Here is a 19,590-nt window from a genome sequence, read left to right on the forward strand (position 1 = left end):
AGTGCGCACCAATAAAGGAACACCAATTTTGAAACTCGTCTTTTGCATGTATTTGTCAATTTTTTTTTGTTGAGTTAGCCAAAATTATTCTGTGCAGCTAAAGCTTGTGAAGCCAGACAATTGAAAAAATTGTTATTCCTTTCTTGAGCTGTTGCAAGTTATTGATTAACACGTTTGTGGGCAGATCTGCCAACTTGCATTCAAGCTCAAACCAGGTTTCAAACAACGCATTTGACACACCTTGTTTGAATAATTCTGATGCATTGACATTTGTATTTATTTCATTTAGAAAGTATTTTTATTAATCAAGAAACCCCCCCAAAAAGTACATTTATGATTTGGTACTCTTCAGAAACAATAACCTACAATTAGCACATTTTTTTTTTTTTTTTTTGTGTCCAGTGTTTAGACTAGCAAGCATGTCGAGACAAAAGCAGAAAAAAGTTAAAGCATGTATTTTAAGACATGTTCAATTATCACAAAATGCCAAAGGAAGAAGAAGAAAAAAACACCCCAGACAAGACAGTGCAGAAAAAACACTTCATGTTAACAGTGCAGTTTTACAGCCGTCAGCAATCGCTCGCATTAAATACTTGTAACTTCCCATTCCTCTCCATTCAGATTTGTATGAAAAACATTAGGAAGTTGGAAACATTTCGAGTAGAACAGAAGGAGAGAGAATCACATACTTCAGTTTCTAGTCAGACAATAATTACATCATAAACAATTTAGAATTCCATAAACATTCTTATTGGCCCTCAGATGTTGAACATAAGTCCTTCACATTAACATCTAGCAGGAGCACCGAGAAGTTTGAAGGAAAAGTCACATATTACAATATATCACTGTAGCTAGAAGATATTCTTTCAATGCTGCTCTAAACCTGGGAAATATAATTGAATATTTCTGATATGACAGCTATATATGCATTTAAACCCTTCATGATGTGTGGCACTGCAGTTTTCCACTGTAAAACCCATTAAACTAAAAAAGGAGGTGTGCATATGCGATGCAATAAAAAACAACCCCCAACGTCAGAGAGCAGCAATACGGCAACAATATTCTCCAGACTCCACACACATCCTCTCTCACGCATACATTCAACCCTTATACAGTAAATATGCACAATTAGTGGTTAGTAGATTAATAGTTCTCAAAATATAGGGAGGTTTGAAACATATTACTCTTATTAAATCAAAATATGCCTTTTTCTGTCTAAAAAATAAACTATTTCAGAGGAATAATTTGCATACAGTATTTACAGACAATAGTATATATATATAATAAAGACAGTTTCAGTATTGGAACATAAAAATCCATTAAACATCGTCAGATTCAGGGGAAAAAATAATAATAATCTCTGTCCATCACAAATATATCTATATTCATTTCATTTGAAACGTTGAGCTGATTCAAGCACAGCTAAATCACTTAAAGTAAGCTATGTGTAGACTTTTTGAATCGATAATTTGAATAATTGTCTGGAATTATATTGATTACATTTCAAAGATATGACTCAAAATAGCTTTAGTGTGATATACTCTAACAGAAATCTTCAAGCTGCCTGATACATTCAAGGCCAAATGTTGAATATATTATATTGAATTACCTGGAATGCTTTTGGAGCAAAAGAAAAAAAAATGAAATGTCGTGCAATAATTAAAGCAATAATTAATTTTTGGAGGATTAACTTTAGCGTCTCCCTTTTTTGGAGCAAAAGAACTCCTACTCTTTGATTAACTTTATGTGCTTTCTACAGAAAAGCTCCCATAAAACATCAGGTTTCATGCTGGTTTGGAATGTCAAAACATATTAATACATAAACAAAACATTGCTTCTACTGAAGATTCAAGCCGAGCACAGTTCCTGTATAGATGTGTTCACACAGAGGTATCCAGGGGGGTAATGACTCGGAGTGCAGAATGGAATTCACCTATGAAAAAGCAAAGAATTTAAATGAGAGGGATAAGAAAACTAACAAAAATATCACGTTTCTAGTTGTCAAACGGGTTTGCCTCACTATCAAACAGCTACATTGCCAATAAAAGCTGATAAACAGGGAGCCATGCCCAGCAAAAAGGAAGCAGTTTCTCAGTCAAAGAACAATTGGACGGAAGGGAGAAGTCAAGTCTTGACGCTCACTAGCCCTCCAAATAACACAACTATTTCCATTGTGACCTGTGAGGTCACACTAAGAACATTCATATAGTCAGTAAACAACTACTGAGTATTAAAACACTGCTCTTTTAAGATTATAATAATGCGCCTTGTAAGATATTTGCCCAGCAACACAAAAAACAGGAAACATTAACAACTTAAGTCTGTATAAAAAGCAAACATTTCCGGCAGAAAGGTAGCACATAAACACTCTTCTTCAGCAAAATGTTCAAATATGCATTAAGTGCTTGGGGAGGCATTTTCCATTAGCTAATACTTTATTCTAATGAGATGAAAGTCCTTAGACATTTCGGTCTTTGTTCTATTTTTTAGCACCACTTCCTTGTCCCTCGACGTCGCTGCTCTGTTTACTGAAACATATTTCAAATGGGGTGTTAACTGCAGAAAAAATATATAGCTGCACTGCACTACACTACATTTATTGCCGCACATCTGGGAAGAAACGGAATCTTGTTTTCCTGTGAAGATTGACGGTATTTAACAGGCAGACTTGGAAACAAATCAAATATGATTCAGACCCACATGCCACTAGTTTAGACATCAGTCCCCCTCCCTTCAACTTGTTTTTAAAATATCCATTTTAAAAAGCATCGGAACGCCCCCTATAAACAAAAAGGTTAATAAAGTTAATACACAAGATCTTATGCAATGTTGTAAGCAAATGTTGTGGTAAAGTACTCACCTGTACTTGATATCGAATAGGGTCGAGTCGTCTTCTTCGTCATTTTCTTCATTTAAAGGAGCCATCTCCACACGCTCGGCAGGAGTTGTGATGATGTCATACTTTCGTGTTTTTCTGATCTTCTTTGCCGATCTAATCAAACCAGGGATGGAGAGAACAGGTGAGTAAATTTACAAACTGTATGTTCAATGTATGAGAGTTTTCTTTTTAGTCAAGTAGTGATGGGAAAATCAGATTTCAGTTCCTTTGCTATTAATGAGCATTTTAGCAATTTTGAAAAAAAAAACAAAAAAACAAAAACAAATGGTCACTCACTTCCCTTCACAGTCTGTTGCCAAATTAGATAATTTTAGAACTAATATAACAAATCATAAATAATACAATTCTTTAAAAGGTTGTCTATAGTGACATACTTTTCACATATGCTACTTTCTAGATATGACAAATGCAATCCAATAAATTATTCTGCTTTTATATATAATGTCATTTATTTATTTTTATGAAACACCACTTCCACAAAACTCATAATGTATTCAATTACATATCCTGTTGACAAATCAGTCACCAAGTTTCGTTTTAAGCACCACAATGACAAAACACAAACTCGTTCATTAAGTGTTTTGAATCACTAAAAAGAACCGGTTCATAAGAGTCAATATTCGTTTGTTCAGAAACCGGACTGTTCGTGCTATGTATGTTTTTACTGTACACAGTGCTGGAAACACTGTCAGAGTATTTCCGTTTCGTTCGCATCCGTTAACGGTACCGAAAGTCAAAAAATATTTGGACTGGTTCCTAGATAAAGATTCTGAGTCGGTTCTCGGGTTCCTACCGTAGACTGTATAAAAACAGGTTCCTACAGGCGAACCATATGCTTCCAAAGCCGTTAGAGGATTAGATCAGGGATAACGTGTCAACGTTAACAGAGAATCTAGAATGTTCCGAAATAAACGAATTATATATTAGACGAACTGCGACACTAAACAACAGAGACATTTAGCTACCAATGAGTCGAAAATTACGCCATTTTCAATTATGAGCAAGGTGGCATTTTCTTGGAAACAACAATAACAGAATATCTGCACAAGCACTCAGACCAACACAATAATAAACCATTTAAATAGAGGACAAATTATATGTTACCTGCATATTTTTATGACAAGGCACGTGATTAGCAAGACTGTTAATACGCAGATGGAAATCGAAATGCTTTTGATGGTAGGAAGATCCCTTAAAATAGTGGAAATACGCGATCCCACCGCTGACTCGGTTTCATTATGTGATGAATTTTCTTCTTGAGGGGGTAATGTTGAGTTGAGCGGCGTCGCTGAGGATGGACGCGTATGTGGCTCTCCGTTCACCTCATGCGCAATCACAACCAGAGCAATAGCCAAAGTATATAGCCACATATTGTTTCCCTGTTTAAACTGCTTGCTTAATGTCTTGTATATTGTACAGAGTCCGTACAGAGAAGGTCGGCGTTCTGTAACTCAAAACGTGAACAACAGCTGGCTGGCGAATGGTGCTGGGAAATGATGCTGTGACATCTCCAATATTCCACGGTTCCTCCAGTCGGTCGCCAAACGTGTCCTGTATCTCGCGAACTATCTGTCTTCCACCTCGGGTGCTCGGTTTCAATCGATGGCCTGCACTCACTCGCAGCTCGGCCCGTTATCCAGGATGTTTTCTTGGGAATGCGAGGCGGCAGGAGGAAATGTGGGTTATCCACACCCGGAAGAGCTCCGGGAGGGTCCAAGCCGACGAGGAACCAATGCGCATCAGCGTGTGGCACAGACGTGGTGTCATGGAAGAAGGGCGCATGTTGATAGTTGTCGTGTTGAATTATTGCACTGTTCCTCGAGAGTAGCCTGTAAGACAGATTTACAGCAGACATTTTAATAATTAATTGAAATCTGTATATGTGTCGTCATTTTATTATAAATTATATACATATTGCAAATCTATCTATCTATCTATTTATCTATCTATCTATCTATCTATCTATCTATCTATCTATCTATCTATCTGTCTGTCTGTCTGTCTGTCTGTCTGTATAGCTAACAGCTATTCATACATCCATCCATCCATCCATCTAGGAATAACTCACCTTAAAAGGGAGCCAAGGATAGATAAAGGTGGGTAAAGTTTATTTATTTATTTATTTTTATCATTATATCAGCCAATTTGAGTAGCTTATGCAAAGAACACAGCTTATTAAAAAAATAGGGAAAAAATATACGCTATGTAGACTTTACAAAGCAGCTTTTGTTGAAGAATTATTCATTAAAGTACTGTTTAACCGCAACAGAAAACCTGAAACCCTTATCTTATCAGAGAAAATCTCTGTTTCTAAAATAAGAGTGCATTAAATGTACCCTGCAGCACAAAAACAGCCTGCTTAATTTGAGAGAAAGAAAGAGAGAGTGGAAAATGGTCATGAAAAAAATAATGAGATGGTTTATATTGAAAAAATAAAAAAAACATGATATGTTAATAAGTGCATGATTTGACCCCTTAAGGTTATAAGTAAAGGAAATTGGTTATTCTTGGATTCAGCTTGGGCTTTCCTGTGTTCCATACTTGAACAATTAATAACAGAGGAGTCTCAGTTCATATAGCCTACTGAATCAAAATCATATAATATGATACTATATTAAATCCATAATATGCATTAAAATCAAACTCATATGAGTGTTTTTTTATATTATTAATAATAATAATAATAATAATAATAATACTTTTAAAACAACAAAAAAAGTTTGATCATAAGCAGACACACATTCCTTGGTGTGTCACACTTCTAAATACATAATTAGTTTTGTAACCGAGGTTGTGATTTTTTGGAGGTGCTGTTGAATTATCCTCAAAGTTAAACACTTCTAAAACAAAGAAAAAGTGAAGTAAATTAAGTGCATAGTTTATATTAGCCACATGATGGCGCACTGCACAAATACAATCAGTGGAAACATTTTTTTTCATGTTTTAGTTTGGATCCCAAACCAAAAATGTACTGGACAATGGTTGAGAATATGTTTACGCATATGTTATGTATATGTTAATGTCACTATTGTTGAGGATTGTATAATCTTTAAATAATATCAGTTTTAAATGCAAGATATTTCAAAGTATACTTGCAATAGTTCCACTTTAGCTACTCCAAATATTCCAAGATATTTTGTACATTTCCTACCGTAAATATACCAAAACTTAATTTTTAATTAGTAATATGCACTGCTAAGAATTCTGTGATTTTTTTGCACCCTCAGATTCCAGATTTTCAAATAGTTGTATCTTGGCCAAATATTGTCCAATCCTAATAATCCATACATCAATGGAAATCTTATTTATTAAAACAATTTTGAAAAAGTTAAACTTAAGACAGTGGTCCAGAGTAACATGTGTGTGTGTTTGTGTGTGTGTGTACATGAGCACTGATTTAACATTTATAAGTCAACTCTCAAGCATACATTTAGTCGGAAGAACTGCAACTTTCTTTATAGATCCACAGTTTAAAAATATATTCATAAAGCCACAAGAGGGCTCCTAGATATCTGTGCAGCCTATTTTTCAGACCAGCCCATATTTTATTTAACACTTTGTACACTAGCATGTGCATCCAAATTTGTGTGCTGAAATTAGGGGCCATAATATCACATTATCATTATCATTTTTTAGAAAAGTACAGTTATAATAGCATATTGGCTTCGATGCCACATTCTATTTATATTTGGCTAATTTATATATAATTCTAGTCTTGGTTGTACATATAGATGTACACAAATAATCAATCGAGTTCAGCTCGGGGCCTCTGCCTGCCATGAACGTCCACCCAGTGCATTTGCAAGCGCCTACACAGTCTATGGTGCCTACGTGGCATGACTTTAGAGAAGAAGGGGGAGGGGAATGATCCAGTTACAGTTGCTTAGTGACCAAATGCGGTATGCAGACTAGCTGTTGGAGAAGATAGAAATGAGCCCTTGACAGAACTAAGCTTCTGCTACTGTAGGCTAAACATCAGCTATACTTGTTCATAAATGAAAGGTTCTAAATTGTAAAACAACTTAATATGTTATTCATACTGCAATAGCATTAATCCAATGTGTCATATATTTGGGCTGTTGTTGCAACCTGCACATGAAACCTGTTTTTTTCTTGGTGACTGTTGCATTGATAATGTAATTTATATTAAATGTAACTATAATATAAATTAATATAAAATTAATGTTAAAATAAAATAATATAAAATTCCAAAATAATCAAATCTACTGTTTACACTATTTAGATAAAGAATTAAAGACTGATTTTATTTTTTATTTTATTAAAGACGTCATAAAAGTAACACAAATTCAGATTGACTCATTTTCGCTTAATTAGCCTATAGGTTTAATGAATAGTGAAGATGTCTGAAATGTACAACTCATGGAATTACTGAATATTAACACTGCGTATTAAATAAAAAATAACAACGCTATGGCACTCTGGGCCTTCTGGGACAAATTTCAGTCTTTACAAATCCCTTATTAACAAACAGACTACAGGCAAATTCAACATAGTACAGAATAGGCCACAGACTTTTTATTTGAAGACACAAAATTAGATCAATTAACCTCAAAAGTTGTTTTGACTGACTTTTACAAATGTTAGCATTCAGATGAAACTACAAAATTAAGAAGAGCACAGAGAGCATATTGTTTTATACAAATCACATTGTGATGAGATTAGGTTGGGAGTTTCATACATAGTAAAATATGGTCTGTATTTATCATCATTATAAGAGACTAAAACTACAACATAACACTGTAGGCCAAACACAAATTTTGAAGCTGCTGTTTTTTTTTTTAATTACAGGTCTCACATTCTTGTGTTAGCAAAAAAAAAAAAAAAGAAAAGAAGAAAGAGAGAATAAAAATGAATCTTTAAAAATCACTTATTAATAAGGGTCTGCGATATAACGATTTTTGATCGTGGGCGATAAAAATGTCTCCACAATCTGGTTTTGAAGAAATATTGTAGTATGGTGCTACAGCGCACATTCTATAAGCTGTAGTTCTGGCGCCTCTTTCTCATCAGTGTTAACTCAGCACGGAACACTGCATTAATTGCAATCATAAAATTACAGGTGCATCTCAATAAATTAGAATGCCATGGAAAAGTTAATTTCAGTAATTCAACTCAAATTGTGAAACATTGTGTATTAAATAAATTCAATGCTCACAGACTGAAGTAGTTTAAGTTCTTTGGTTCTTTTAATTGCTCAAATTTAACAAAAATTCACTTTCAATAAATTAGAATATGGTGATATGCCAATCAGCTAATCAACTCAAATCACCTGCAAAGGTTTCCTGAGCCGTCAAAATGGTCTCTCAGTTTGTTTCACTAGGCTACACAATCATGGGGAATACAGCTGATCTGACAGTTGTCCAGAAGACAATCATTAACACCCTTCACAAGGAGGGTAAGCCACAAACATGTATTGCCAAAGAAGCTGGCTGTTCACAGAGTGCTGTATCCAAGCATGTTAACAGAGAGTTGAGTGGAAGGAAAAAGTGTGGAAGAAAAAGATGCACAACCAACCGAGAGAACAGCAGCTTTATGAGGATTGTCAAGCAAAATTTATTCAAGAATTTGAGTGAACTTCACAAGGAATGGACTGAGGCTGGGGTCAAGGAGCCTCCACACACAGACATGTCAAGGAATTTGCTGAACCACAGACAGCGTCAGAGGCGTCTTACCTGGGCTAAGGTGAAGAAGAACTGGACTGTTGCCCAGTGGTCCAAAGTCCTCTTTTCAGATGAGAGCAAGTTTTGTATTTCATTTGGAAACCAAGGTCCTAGAGTCTGGAGGAAAGGTGGAGAAGCTCATAGCCCAAGTTGCTTGAAGACCAGTGTTAAGTGTCCACAGTCTGTGATGATTTGGAGTGCAATGTCATCTGCTGGTGTTGGTCCATTGTGTTTTTTGAAAACCATAGTCTCTGCACCCGTTTAACCAAGACATTTTGGAAGACTTCATGCTTCTTCTGCTGACCAAATTTTTAAAGATGCTGATTTCATTTTCCAGCAGGATTTGGCACCTGCCCACACTGCCAAAAGCACCAAAAGTTGGTTAAATGACCATGGTGTTGATGTGCTTGACTGGCCAGCAAACTCACCAGACCTGAACCCCATAGAGGATCTATGGGCTATTGTCAAGAGGAAAATGAGAAACAAGAGACCAAAAAATGCAGATGAGCTGAAGGCCACTGTCAAAGAAACCTGTGCTTCCACACCACCTCAGCAGTCCCACAAACTGATCACCTCCATACCACGCTGAATTGAGGCAGTAATTAAAGCAAAGGAGCCCCTGCCAAGTATTGAGTACATGTACAATAAATTAACATACTTTCCAGAAGGCCAACAATTCACTAAACATGTTTCACTACACAAGTTTCAGGGTTTGAGTTGAATTACTGAAATAAATGAACTTTTCCACAACATTACAACTAATTTATTGAGATGTACCTGGACCTTATTTGCATGTGCTTTAAAGCTTCTCCAGTTAAATGTTTCTCTGAGCATGTACCTGAAGCACGCACACTAAAATGTCTGTTAAACAGCACCTGATTACTGGACTAAGTTATCTTTTGAGCTAATACTGTCAAAGCACACAAGGTTTACTTATAGACTCAGTTGGTTATGTCTAAAATGAAAGTAAACAGTTGAGAGAAAAATGGATGCATTCAGCTCTTAAAGGGACAGTACTGAACATGCTGCCGACTGTCATTAACCCTTTAATGCGTACGATCACACCGGTGTGATCAGTCTTGGCTGTTTCCTGAAGCGTACGATCACATCAGTCTGATTAGAACTTTCAGTGCGTCACAACATCAACTGCTGAGTTTAAATCCGCTTTCGCCCTTTGGCTGACGCAGAGCCAGATCAGACGTGCTGAGCGCAAAATATTCACATGCACAAATATTCAGGGTTTTAAAACATATAATGCTTATTTTAGGTTTCTGATATTTAAATACACATAAGTACTAGCAAAAATATACATTTACATACATTGTAAAATACACGCTGATGTATATGGAAACGGCAATAATGTTTCTTACAAATATACAGGTGCTGGTCATATAATTAGAATATCATCAAAAAGTTGATTTATTTCATTAATCCTATTCAAAAAGTGAAACTTGTATCTTATATTCATTCATTACACACAGACGGATATATTTCAAATGTTTATTTCTTTTAATTTTGATGATTATATCTGACAACTAAGGAAAATCCCAAATTCAGTATCTCAGAAAACTTGAATATTACTTAAGACCAATACAAAGAAAGGATTTTTAGAAATCTTGGCCAACTGAATAGTATGAACATGAAAAGTATGAGCATGTACAGCACTCAATAAATGGTTGGGGGTCCTTTTGCCTGAATTACTGCAGCAATGTGGCATGGAGTCGATCAGTCTGTGGCACTGCTCAGGTGTTATGAGAGCCCAGGTTGCTCTGATAGTGGCCTTCAGCTCTTCTGCATCGTTGGGTTTGGCATATCGCATCTTCCTCTTCACAATACCCCATAGATTTTCTATGGGGTTAAGGTCAGGCGAGTTTGCTGGCCAATTAAGAACAGAGATACCATTAGGGGTGCTCCGATCCCGATCGGCCGATGGTTAATGCGCATCTCGTCAGTAAAGCCAGTTCTCTAATCAGCTGTAAATTCCCTCAGGTGTGATATTTCACATAGAGCAGCTGTTACCTCACAGAGCCGTTGTTAGAAGATGCGCAAATAAACCCTCAAAATGAAGGTGGATTTGCGCAGCTTCTCAGTTAACAATGGCTCTTGGTAGTAACAGCTGCTCTTTGTGAAATCACACACCTGATGGAATTTGCAGCTGATTAGAGAACCGGCTTTACTGACGAGATGCGCATAATGACCGGCCGATCGTGATCGGAGCACCCCTAGATACCATGGTCCTAAAACCAAGTACTAGTAGCTTTGGTACTGTGTGCAGGTGCCAAGTTCTGTTGGAAAATGAAATCTTCATCTCCATAAAGTTGGTTAGCAGCAGGAAGCATGAAGTGCTCTAAAACTTCCTGGTATATGGCTGCGTTGACCTTGGACCTCAGAAAACACAGTGGACCAACACCAGCAGATGACATGGCACCCCAAACCATCACTGACTGTGGAAACTTTACACTGGACCTCAAGCAACGTGGATTGTGTGCCTCTCCTGTCTTCCTTCAGACTCTGGAACCCTGATTTCCAAAGGAAATGCAAAATTTACTTTCATCAGAGAACATAGCTTTGGACCACTCAGCAGCAGTCCAGTCCTTTTTGAATTGAGATGCTTCTGATGCTGTCTGTTGTTCAAGAGTGGCTTGGTACAAGGAATGCGACAGCTGTAACCCATGTCTTGCATACGTCTGTGCGTAGTGGTTCTTGAAGCACTGACTCCAGCTGCAGTCCACTCTTTGTGAATCTCCCCCACAGTTTTGAATGGGTTTTGTTTCACAATCCTCTCCAGGGTGCGGTTATCTCTATTGCGTGTACACTTTTTTTCTACCACATCTTTTCCTTCCATTCAGCTCTCTATTTATGTGCTTGGACACAGAGCTCTGTGGACAGCCAGCCTCTTTTGCAATGACCTTTTGTGTCTTGCCCTCCTTGTGCAAGGTGTCAATGGTCGTCTTTTGGATAACTGGGAAGTCAGCAGTCTTCCCCATGATTGTGTAGCCTACAGAATTAGACTGAGAGACCATTTAAAGGCCTTTTTCAGGTGTTTTGAGTTAATTAGCAGATTAGAGTGTGGCACCAGGAAAAACTTAAGTAAAAGCGGTCCATGTGTCATACAGATCTATTTTGGCTGTGTTGTGTCACATGACAAGCAGGACGCTTCGCCATGGAAACAATAAGGCGGTACATTCTAAAATAACAATCGTCTAAAAAAAACCTCATGCCTGGGGGCTCAGCTAGAATATTTTAAACTCACGTCAGAAGCACCAGATTGTCGTAGCAAAGTCAGAATTAATTAAGTTCATGAAATGGTCGTCTAGAAATGCTTTGCTGTTCTGTTGTAAGTAATCTTAAAGATTCCTAAATGCATCTACTTTCGGAAGGCCAAGTAAAGAGCTTTTGCTTTCGCCTAAACACACAATATCTCTCTGACACGGCTGCTTCAGCACTAACTGCGGTTTCTGAAACCATGCCTTTTTTCTTTGCGTGAACCTTTGGGCGGCATTACACAAATATTTCCACATAGTGACATAGACATGTGGGGCCATGTTTGAATGAGCCATTTTAGGGGGTGTGGCAGAGTCTTAACTTTGATAAATAATATTTCTTTGGTTTTGAGACTTTAGTCTTTGCAACTTTATAGATCTTCTTTATGCACCAAGGTCTTCTAACACTCCAAAGAGAAAAGAAAAATTTTAATCGTATCATATGACCCATTTAAAGAGAGAGTTCACTCTAAAATTTATTTTCTGTCATTTTTTACTCACATGTTATCCCAAACCTGTAGCTATTACTTTCTTTCTTGTACTGAACACAAAAGAAGATATTTTGAAGAATGTGGGTAACCAAACAGTAGCTGGTCCACATTGGCTTTGATAGTAGAAAAAAAAATACTATGGAAATCACTGTGGACTAGCAACTGTTTGGTTTTCCACATTCTTCAAAACAACTTTTGAATGCATAAATGATGGTATTACAATAAAACACTACGACAGAATTAACCGACAGATGACAGAATTTTTATTTTTGGGTGAAATATTGCTTTAATGTTAATAAAACAACAAAACACTAAGAGAAAAATCATATTCAATTTCTTGAATTCTCCTGCTAAATACAGTTGTACCTAAAAATAAAATGCTTTATGTTTTATTTGTATATTATTCATATATTATTGGTATTTGTAATGTATCTTTGTTCTTATTTTTTAATTACAAAGATAAAATAATGACAAAGATTTTTATCTTCACCCATTTAGCCTAAAATCCGTCATTATTTACCAAAGGCTATGTCTTTATAATAAGGAAATTAGTTTGGCTGCTCAGACAGCTTACATATAAATTTATGTTAAAACCAACATGACAGAGAATCGTGATAAAATCGTTGTAATATTTCTGAAAAAAAAGAAAGAAAGAAAATCGTGATATTATACTTTTTGCCATATCTCCCACCACTTCTTTTGAGGTCTGTGTTATTTCTCTTCTCTTCAAGTAGCTAACCTAATGTTAACGACAAATGCATAAATCAAATTTGGATTGGTGTAAATCAAAAACAAAAGAAATGTACAATTGGAAAACATGGTACCAAAAATGCTAATTCTCTTTTTGGTTTTAGAACTAGACTCGGGAGCTCTTTTTCTTTTGTGTTGTTATATAAATGTCAAAGCTTTATATAAGTGCAGTAGGAGTAAAATCTTTGCGTGGCAGGGGCAGCTGCCACTGGTACAGAAACGTAAGGTAAGTGGTTGTTTGGTAACGCTTTGTTGTTGTATAATCGGCATTTGTGGTTAAATTAAAGTGTTGTCAAAAAGTACTGTTTTTTTTTTTTTTTTTATTACAGTCACTGAAATCAAAACGCTAGTAACAGATACAAGCATGGGTGCTGCGCTTCTTCTACCCAGAATGCTGCAGTGAGAGGAAGTGGTCTCTGCTTACGCTGAAGCTCAGGGCTGTCCACCCGATCAGTATAACAGCGCAGGCACAGGACGAGGAGCGCAGACGGGAGAGAATAGACGGCGGAGATGGGGAAGATGGCGATGCGGGGAGCTCTGCGCGACAAGACCTCATTAAAACGAAGAATATTAACGACGAGAAGGGCGTCGACCCGTTCAGATGAAAGAGCAGATCACAACGGTGTGAATATGGTAAGATTTCATTATAGATTCTAACTTCTTGACGTGTTTGAGCGAGTGCTACAGACGCACCAATATGGTGGAAAAGGAGAGGGTTCGACGAGGTGTTGTAAAATGGCCATGATGGGGCCATTGCCAGGTACTGAAAAATAGATTTCCTTCGATTTAATCGACGATTTTATGGCAAAAACAACGCGAAAATGTTAGGAAAACAGTGTATGGATATGTTGCAGGAAAACTGTGAAGATTTCAACTGGCGGCAACGAAGAGAAACAAGGATTTAACTGTCTACGCATTTAAAATTCGCTTTGTCCTTGAGAGGACATAATGTCCTTGTAACACTGAAAGCGGAAAAAAATATTTTAAATTGAAACATTGTTGTAATAATGCAATTTGGACGTGCCATTCCCATTATCAACATTTTGAGTGTATTTTGTTGATTTCAAATGTTTTCTTTGAATAAACAGATTTATTAAACATTTTAATGCATTTGTTGTGTGTTAATTACTGAAAAATATTTTATTTTTTTCTTGATGTACATTGTTTTGAACTTAAGAGAACATTGTGAATATGTCAACTTACCATAGGATTTAGCACGTAAATTTAGATGTTTTACTTAAAATAAAGATGCTTTTGTTATCTGCATAAAATGCATTTGTTAAACATTTGCTCAATTCTCGGTTCTTTTCTACTTGGTAATGAACTCAAATAGAGGTATCCACTTGTATTTCTTGTATTTTGAAAAACATTTATATTGTATTTTTCAACGTTAAATAACAGGGTGTAGGCTTTTAACCCATTGTGGGTTAAATATAGATCTCTATATTAAATTTACAAACTTATGTCTTAATTTCAGTTTCCTTTTTGGTCAGATATTTATGTGAAGTACATTTGTTCCTGATTAGTTCTGTTTTAAAGTATTAAATGCCTTAAAATTGTGCAAAAATGATTGCTCAGTATATAAAGTCAGATTTAAATCTGGAATTTCTTTTTCCCTCTGGTTGATCCCACAATATCATAGAAAAATAACATGGAGAGTAATGTTCTTTAGTATGTCTTTATTTAAAGTGCAAAATGTTAACTTTGAAGTATTATGTGATCTTTGCTAAATATGTTTATAGTATCAACTGTTCACTGTCATTCAGAAAACAAAGGTTGCTGCAAATGTTGCATGTAAGAATAAATAAAAACAAAACATGAGCCCTCAGTGATGTTTCTGTATCAAAGAGGTTTCTGATATATGAATATTCTTTGTACAAGGTGTATTTTCATGTTATGTACATGAAGTAGTTCCATTTACTTGGCCATTAACTAAAGAAATTGGATTTCATGTAGACAAACCATATGACTGAAGTATTTCTTTTGAACATTTTGACGCTGAAGCGAGCTTTACTATGTAAAGGAGACAATAAAACACTAATTATCTATATTTTTTGTGTACAGGAATCAGAACAACTGGATGACAGATGATGGTGTTTCGTTCAGTCTCATATCATGTAAATGTAAGTGTTGATAACGTAATGTTGAATAATGTCATGTAAAAAAAGAACTGTAATTTGGACATTTTAAGCAATATTATGCCTTATATTTACTTTAGCACTGACTACCACTAGGTTGTGCTCAAATTTTTTTGTAAATATGTTTTAACGAAGAATCTTTTTGTTTAAGGTTTCTGATCTGCCATACGTCAAAGAAAGCTGAGGAAAATTATTTTCGCTGTAAGTATTGCACCTTAAAGAAACCTTGTAGAAGGCTAAATTATTGATTTTTTTTTTGACCGTCATACAGTTTATATTTTAGCTACTTTATAGTTATGCGGTATATTTATTAATGCCTTTGAAAAAGCTTCACATTTGCTTCAGTTTTACTTTACAGTAATTATTTACTGTAATTTACATAAAAGCAAATCAACAATAATGCTTTTATTCTAAATGCAGTCAGCTACAATAAATTCTAATCTCTATACGCTTTCAAGATTAAAAAATAAATAAAGTTTGTTATGGTAGCTATGTCATCTGTTAATATAACAGTAACATTCTTAATGGTGCTAACATTTTAACTTGCATCCATCTTTAGCAATGAAATGCAGACAGAAAAAAATGATAATTTATTAACAGAAATATACTAAATGCAACATTATTGCACAATGTTGTTTGGGAATAGTGTGGAAAAATGTTTTGTCACATTACATAATATACCGAATGGTATAATTTCCTTTACATTGCAACATTAATAGCTGGAACATTGCAACTTTTACTAATCAAATTAATTTTAACTGTTTAAATTATTCAGTCAATTTCAATAATTTATTTATATTTCACTCCTGAGAACACATCAGCATCCCTAATGTGAACCGCTTTAATGCAGCAAACATAAATAAAGGACATGTGACCTTGCAACAAACTTTATATTTACAATAAAAGCTAATCGTCACTCCAGTTACATTTGGGGTTGTTGTTTTACTTGAAAACCTATTATTATTTTACATTTGCCGGTATACCTTCAGCTCATTGCATTTTTTGAGAACTTTACTATACCTTTTAGTTCTGACAGTTTATGAAACTTGCAACCAGAAACTGCACCAGTTGTCAGTTCATGGATTCCCTGGAAATCGAACCCATAACCATAATTAGTGCAAGGATCTACTGTTTGAGCTTGCATTAATAGCACTGCAATTCCTGCTCAAACTGTGGTTTCTAATAGCAAGGTAGCTACTTCATTGCAGCCAGGTTAATGGAGTCTAATTAGTGATACCTTTTATTTATGATTCCCAAAGCAAACAGTATCATCTAAGTGGACGCTACACACAGAGTACCAATAAAAATGCTATATAAATGTAAAAAAATTATTATTATTACTGTAATTATTGCTCAATTTAAGTATTCTATTTCAGTGAGTAATCCACCGTGCACTGTTTGTGCTCCTAATGAGAAAAAGGAGAGTTGTTGTATTTTCTAAATGATCAGACACATGAATTTCATCTGGCAAGTTTTGAACATCCCTTACACTTTAAAAATTCATAAATAATATATAGGGACCACAGTATTTTGGGCATGGAACCTTGTGACCTGTTTACTGGGTGCTAATAATCAAGTCACAGCCAACTGCATAGTAATACTCCAACAACCAATCAAAACATCCGAACATCACGGCAGCGACTTTTGTATTAAGAAGCATCCTTCACATTTTCAACAGAAAATACATTTAGCGGTATTTGGGAGATAAATAGGCTTTAGGCTCCACTACTGAACCTATAACATCTTGAATTAATCATTGGGCAGTGTGACTTTAACTCAGCTAAAAGTATTATGTTTTATACATCTGATCTCACCGATTGTCTTTCTCCCTGCAGATGACGTTTGCCTGAAGAGGAAGCTTCAGCAGAGTTTCAAGGAACAGAAGACTGCTCTGTAAGTCCTCACAGTGTTATTTGTATTATTAAGGTTTTACTCCATATGTCTGTCATTATAGCTACATTTAGGCCCCCGAGTTAAGGTATTTTAGCCAAGCAAATGTAGTAGTCTGTAAACAGCATGAAATTAATGTTGTCAAAATAGTTAATTTAGAATGTCCGCAGTTTTACAAAAGGTAACGAAAAAATTCAAAGCTTATTAAAATGAGGATAGGAATAGCTTCAAGTTCAACTTTTTGGATTTGTATTGATGACCAGACGTTTTTCCATTGACTTGTCTTCAGTACCTGAGCATGATTGAGTGCTGTCTTCACTTCATCTTGTTTTCACTGGAAACCTTTCTTGAGAAAAGTGACTCGTTTCTTGTGGAGTCAGTTCTGCTTTTGTGCGACTTGTTTTACACATCTTTCTTGATTCTCTGCCACAAATGGCCTCCTTTTTGTTCTCACTGGCTATTGCATAGTTCATTATGCATTCAAGATTTCACTTTCACTTTCAGTAGTGCCACTTTTATGTTGGAATACACCGCAACATTTGCATTTTCTTTGTGTCGTGTGATCGCGGAAACTTTTCTGCTTTTGATTTTGGGATAGGGATCCAGACAGGGACAGACCACCTATTGCACATTTAATAATGTGCTTATTTTAGTGAATTATTCCGTTCCCTTCATATTAAGACACTGTTAAATACGACCTGCCACCTAATTATTGTAATGACATAGTTGATGAAAAGGGATCCAAACAGTTTAGAAGGAAATGATCTTAACTTGAGAATAAAGCTATTGACATCTTCAGTAAGCAAATGGCATATTTTTATTAAGAGCAGTGACTTGCAGTCTTTTTAATCACTTTTCTGAAGCCCGACTTTTATTAAACGTACTTCATACCTGGCCTTTTTTTCTTCGTGGATTTTTTTTCTTTTCTTTATAACATTTTGGACAACTTGTTACACACTAATGCACGCAGATTTCTCTGTTTATGAAGGGACACTTTGTAAGGTCGCTTGTCAATTTTGGTGGTTATTAAGCCTCTTTGTGACACTTTTTGTGTGCGCACACACACACATATAAATATATAAATGAATGCTTAGCAGCCTAAACCTTCAAATGACTTAAATGTAACATTATTACAGTTTTGTTTTTTAATCACTTAATAATTTTTTTTTTTTTAAATATTGGCCAAAGTTACACATTGTAATAACATTATCACAAGGACAGTTTTGTGACACTTTTTTTTTTTTTTTTTTTTTATAATTTCCTTTAACAACATTTTTCATATTGGCCGACGTTACACATTGTAATAACATTATCACAAGGACAGACACATGAAAATTATTTATTACACTTAAATTATTGAAGTTCTCACTTGTCACTTGTTTCAACGCTTTTAAACTCTGACTTTTAACATAAATTGTTCTTGTATCGGTGACCATTATTACAAAGATTGGAATGAAGTTACCTTTTGTGAAGCACATTCAGAGAAATAATAGCTAATGACAGACATATGTTGTAACACTACAGGATTTCAAAATGTTTTTTATGTTGTGATCATTTAAACGTTGCGTCTATCATAAAGACACTTTCTGATTAGCAATGTAAAAATTAAACTTGGAAGTGAACCAAATCCAAGTATTATAGGTTTTTTTGGGGAGTTGAAAAGTAAAGGGTTTTGTAGTGTTGTTTCTTGTGATTTTATGATAACAATATAGTGTGAATAGTTTTTTGTACCTACATCTGTAGGTGAATGTAACAAAATTATGCTAAAGCTGCGGCAACTATGTAGCATTGTTCTGTTAGCATTTTACCATCAATATACGAAAAATAGCGCACTTTGTTGTTATTGTCTGTTATTATGCTACTATTATTGTATGGAAAAGTTGTGCATGTTAATTTTGAAGTTGCCTTAATTGATCACCTTGGGAGATTGATCATTGTCTTAAACTTGATGATAATTGTTAGTTAGAGAACTATACAAAAGGAAGTACTTATACAATTTGTTCGTAGCTACACCATAGCTGTACGTTACATTTTATATGAAAAGCTGTCATCGCATCTTACAGAATACATTTGGGGTTTAAATGTTTTCCCTTCTCCTTTTTGATTTCATTAAGAACCAATTCTGGACAGTCAAGTGGACACTACTGCTTAATGAGGAAGATGGCGGCTCATGTTTTGCTTTTGGATTTGGAAAGACATTTTATTTGTTTGTGATTTGCTGTGATATTTTAATTCATTCGCTAACGTGCGCTACAAATGTATGTATTTTTTCATATTTTACTGCATTGTTGTTTTGATGAAATGCCTGTATTTCAAAATTTTTAAATGCTTATTTTCCTTTTAAAAAATAAAAATAAAAACAATTCGTGATTTGAACAATATCGAGTTGCTCTTATTGGATGGAGTATATAAATGACGTTTCGCAAAAGGTTTACTTTGCGGTTTACGTCTAAGTTTAACACCGCTTGTCCGGGTTTA

General features: G+C 35.3%; 1 protein-coding gene and 1 long non-coding RNA gene across 2 annotated transcripts; one reads left to right on the forward strand and one right to left on the reverse strand.

Moving 5' to 3' along the window:
* Positions 1-347: 347 nt before the first annotated feature.
* On the reverse strand, positions 348-4,720 carry fam174b (family with sequence similarity 174 member B). The gene is made up of 3 exons (XM_026257229.1): positions 4,004-4,720; positions 2,861-2,992; positions 348-1,933 (listed from the first exon to the last, which is right to left on the reverse strand). The coding sequence occupies exons 1-3, from the start codon at positions 4,267-4,269 to the stop codon at positions 1,930-1,932; spliced, it is 402 nt and encodes a 133-aa protein (XP_026113014.1). The 5' UTR covers positions 4,270-4,720; the 3' UTR covers positions 348-1,929.
* An 8,797-nt stretch (positions 4,721-13,517) lies between these two features.
* LOC113091647 (uncharacterized) lies at positions 13,518-19,469 on the forward strand. The gene is made up of 5 exons (XR_003287417.1): positions 13,518-13,717; positions 15,149-15,207; positions 15,374-15,423; positions 17,058-17,115; positions 19,227-19,469. It is a non-coding gene; the product is annotated as an uncharacterized LOC113091647 (long non-coding RNA).
* The last annotated feature ends 121 nt before the right edge of the window (positions 19,470-19,590 follow it).

Source organism: Carassius auratus, unplaced genomic scaffold (assembly GCF_003368295.1).
Source record: "Carassius auratus strain Wakin unplaced genomic scaffold, ASM336829v1 scaf_tig00214259, whole genome shotgun sequence".
NCBI classification, from domain to species: Eukaryota; Metazoa; Chordata; class Actinopteri; order Cypriniformes; family Cyprinidae; genus Carassius; species Carassius auratus.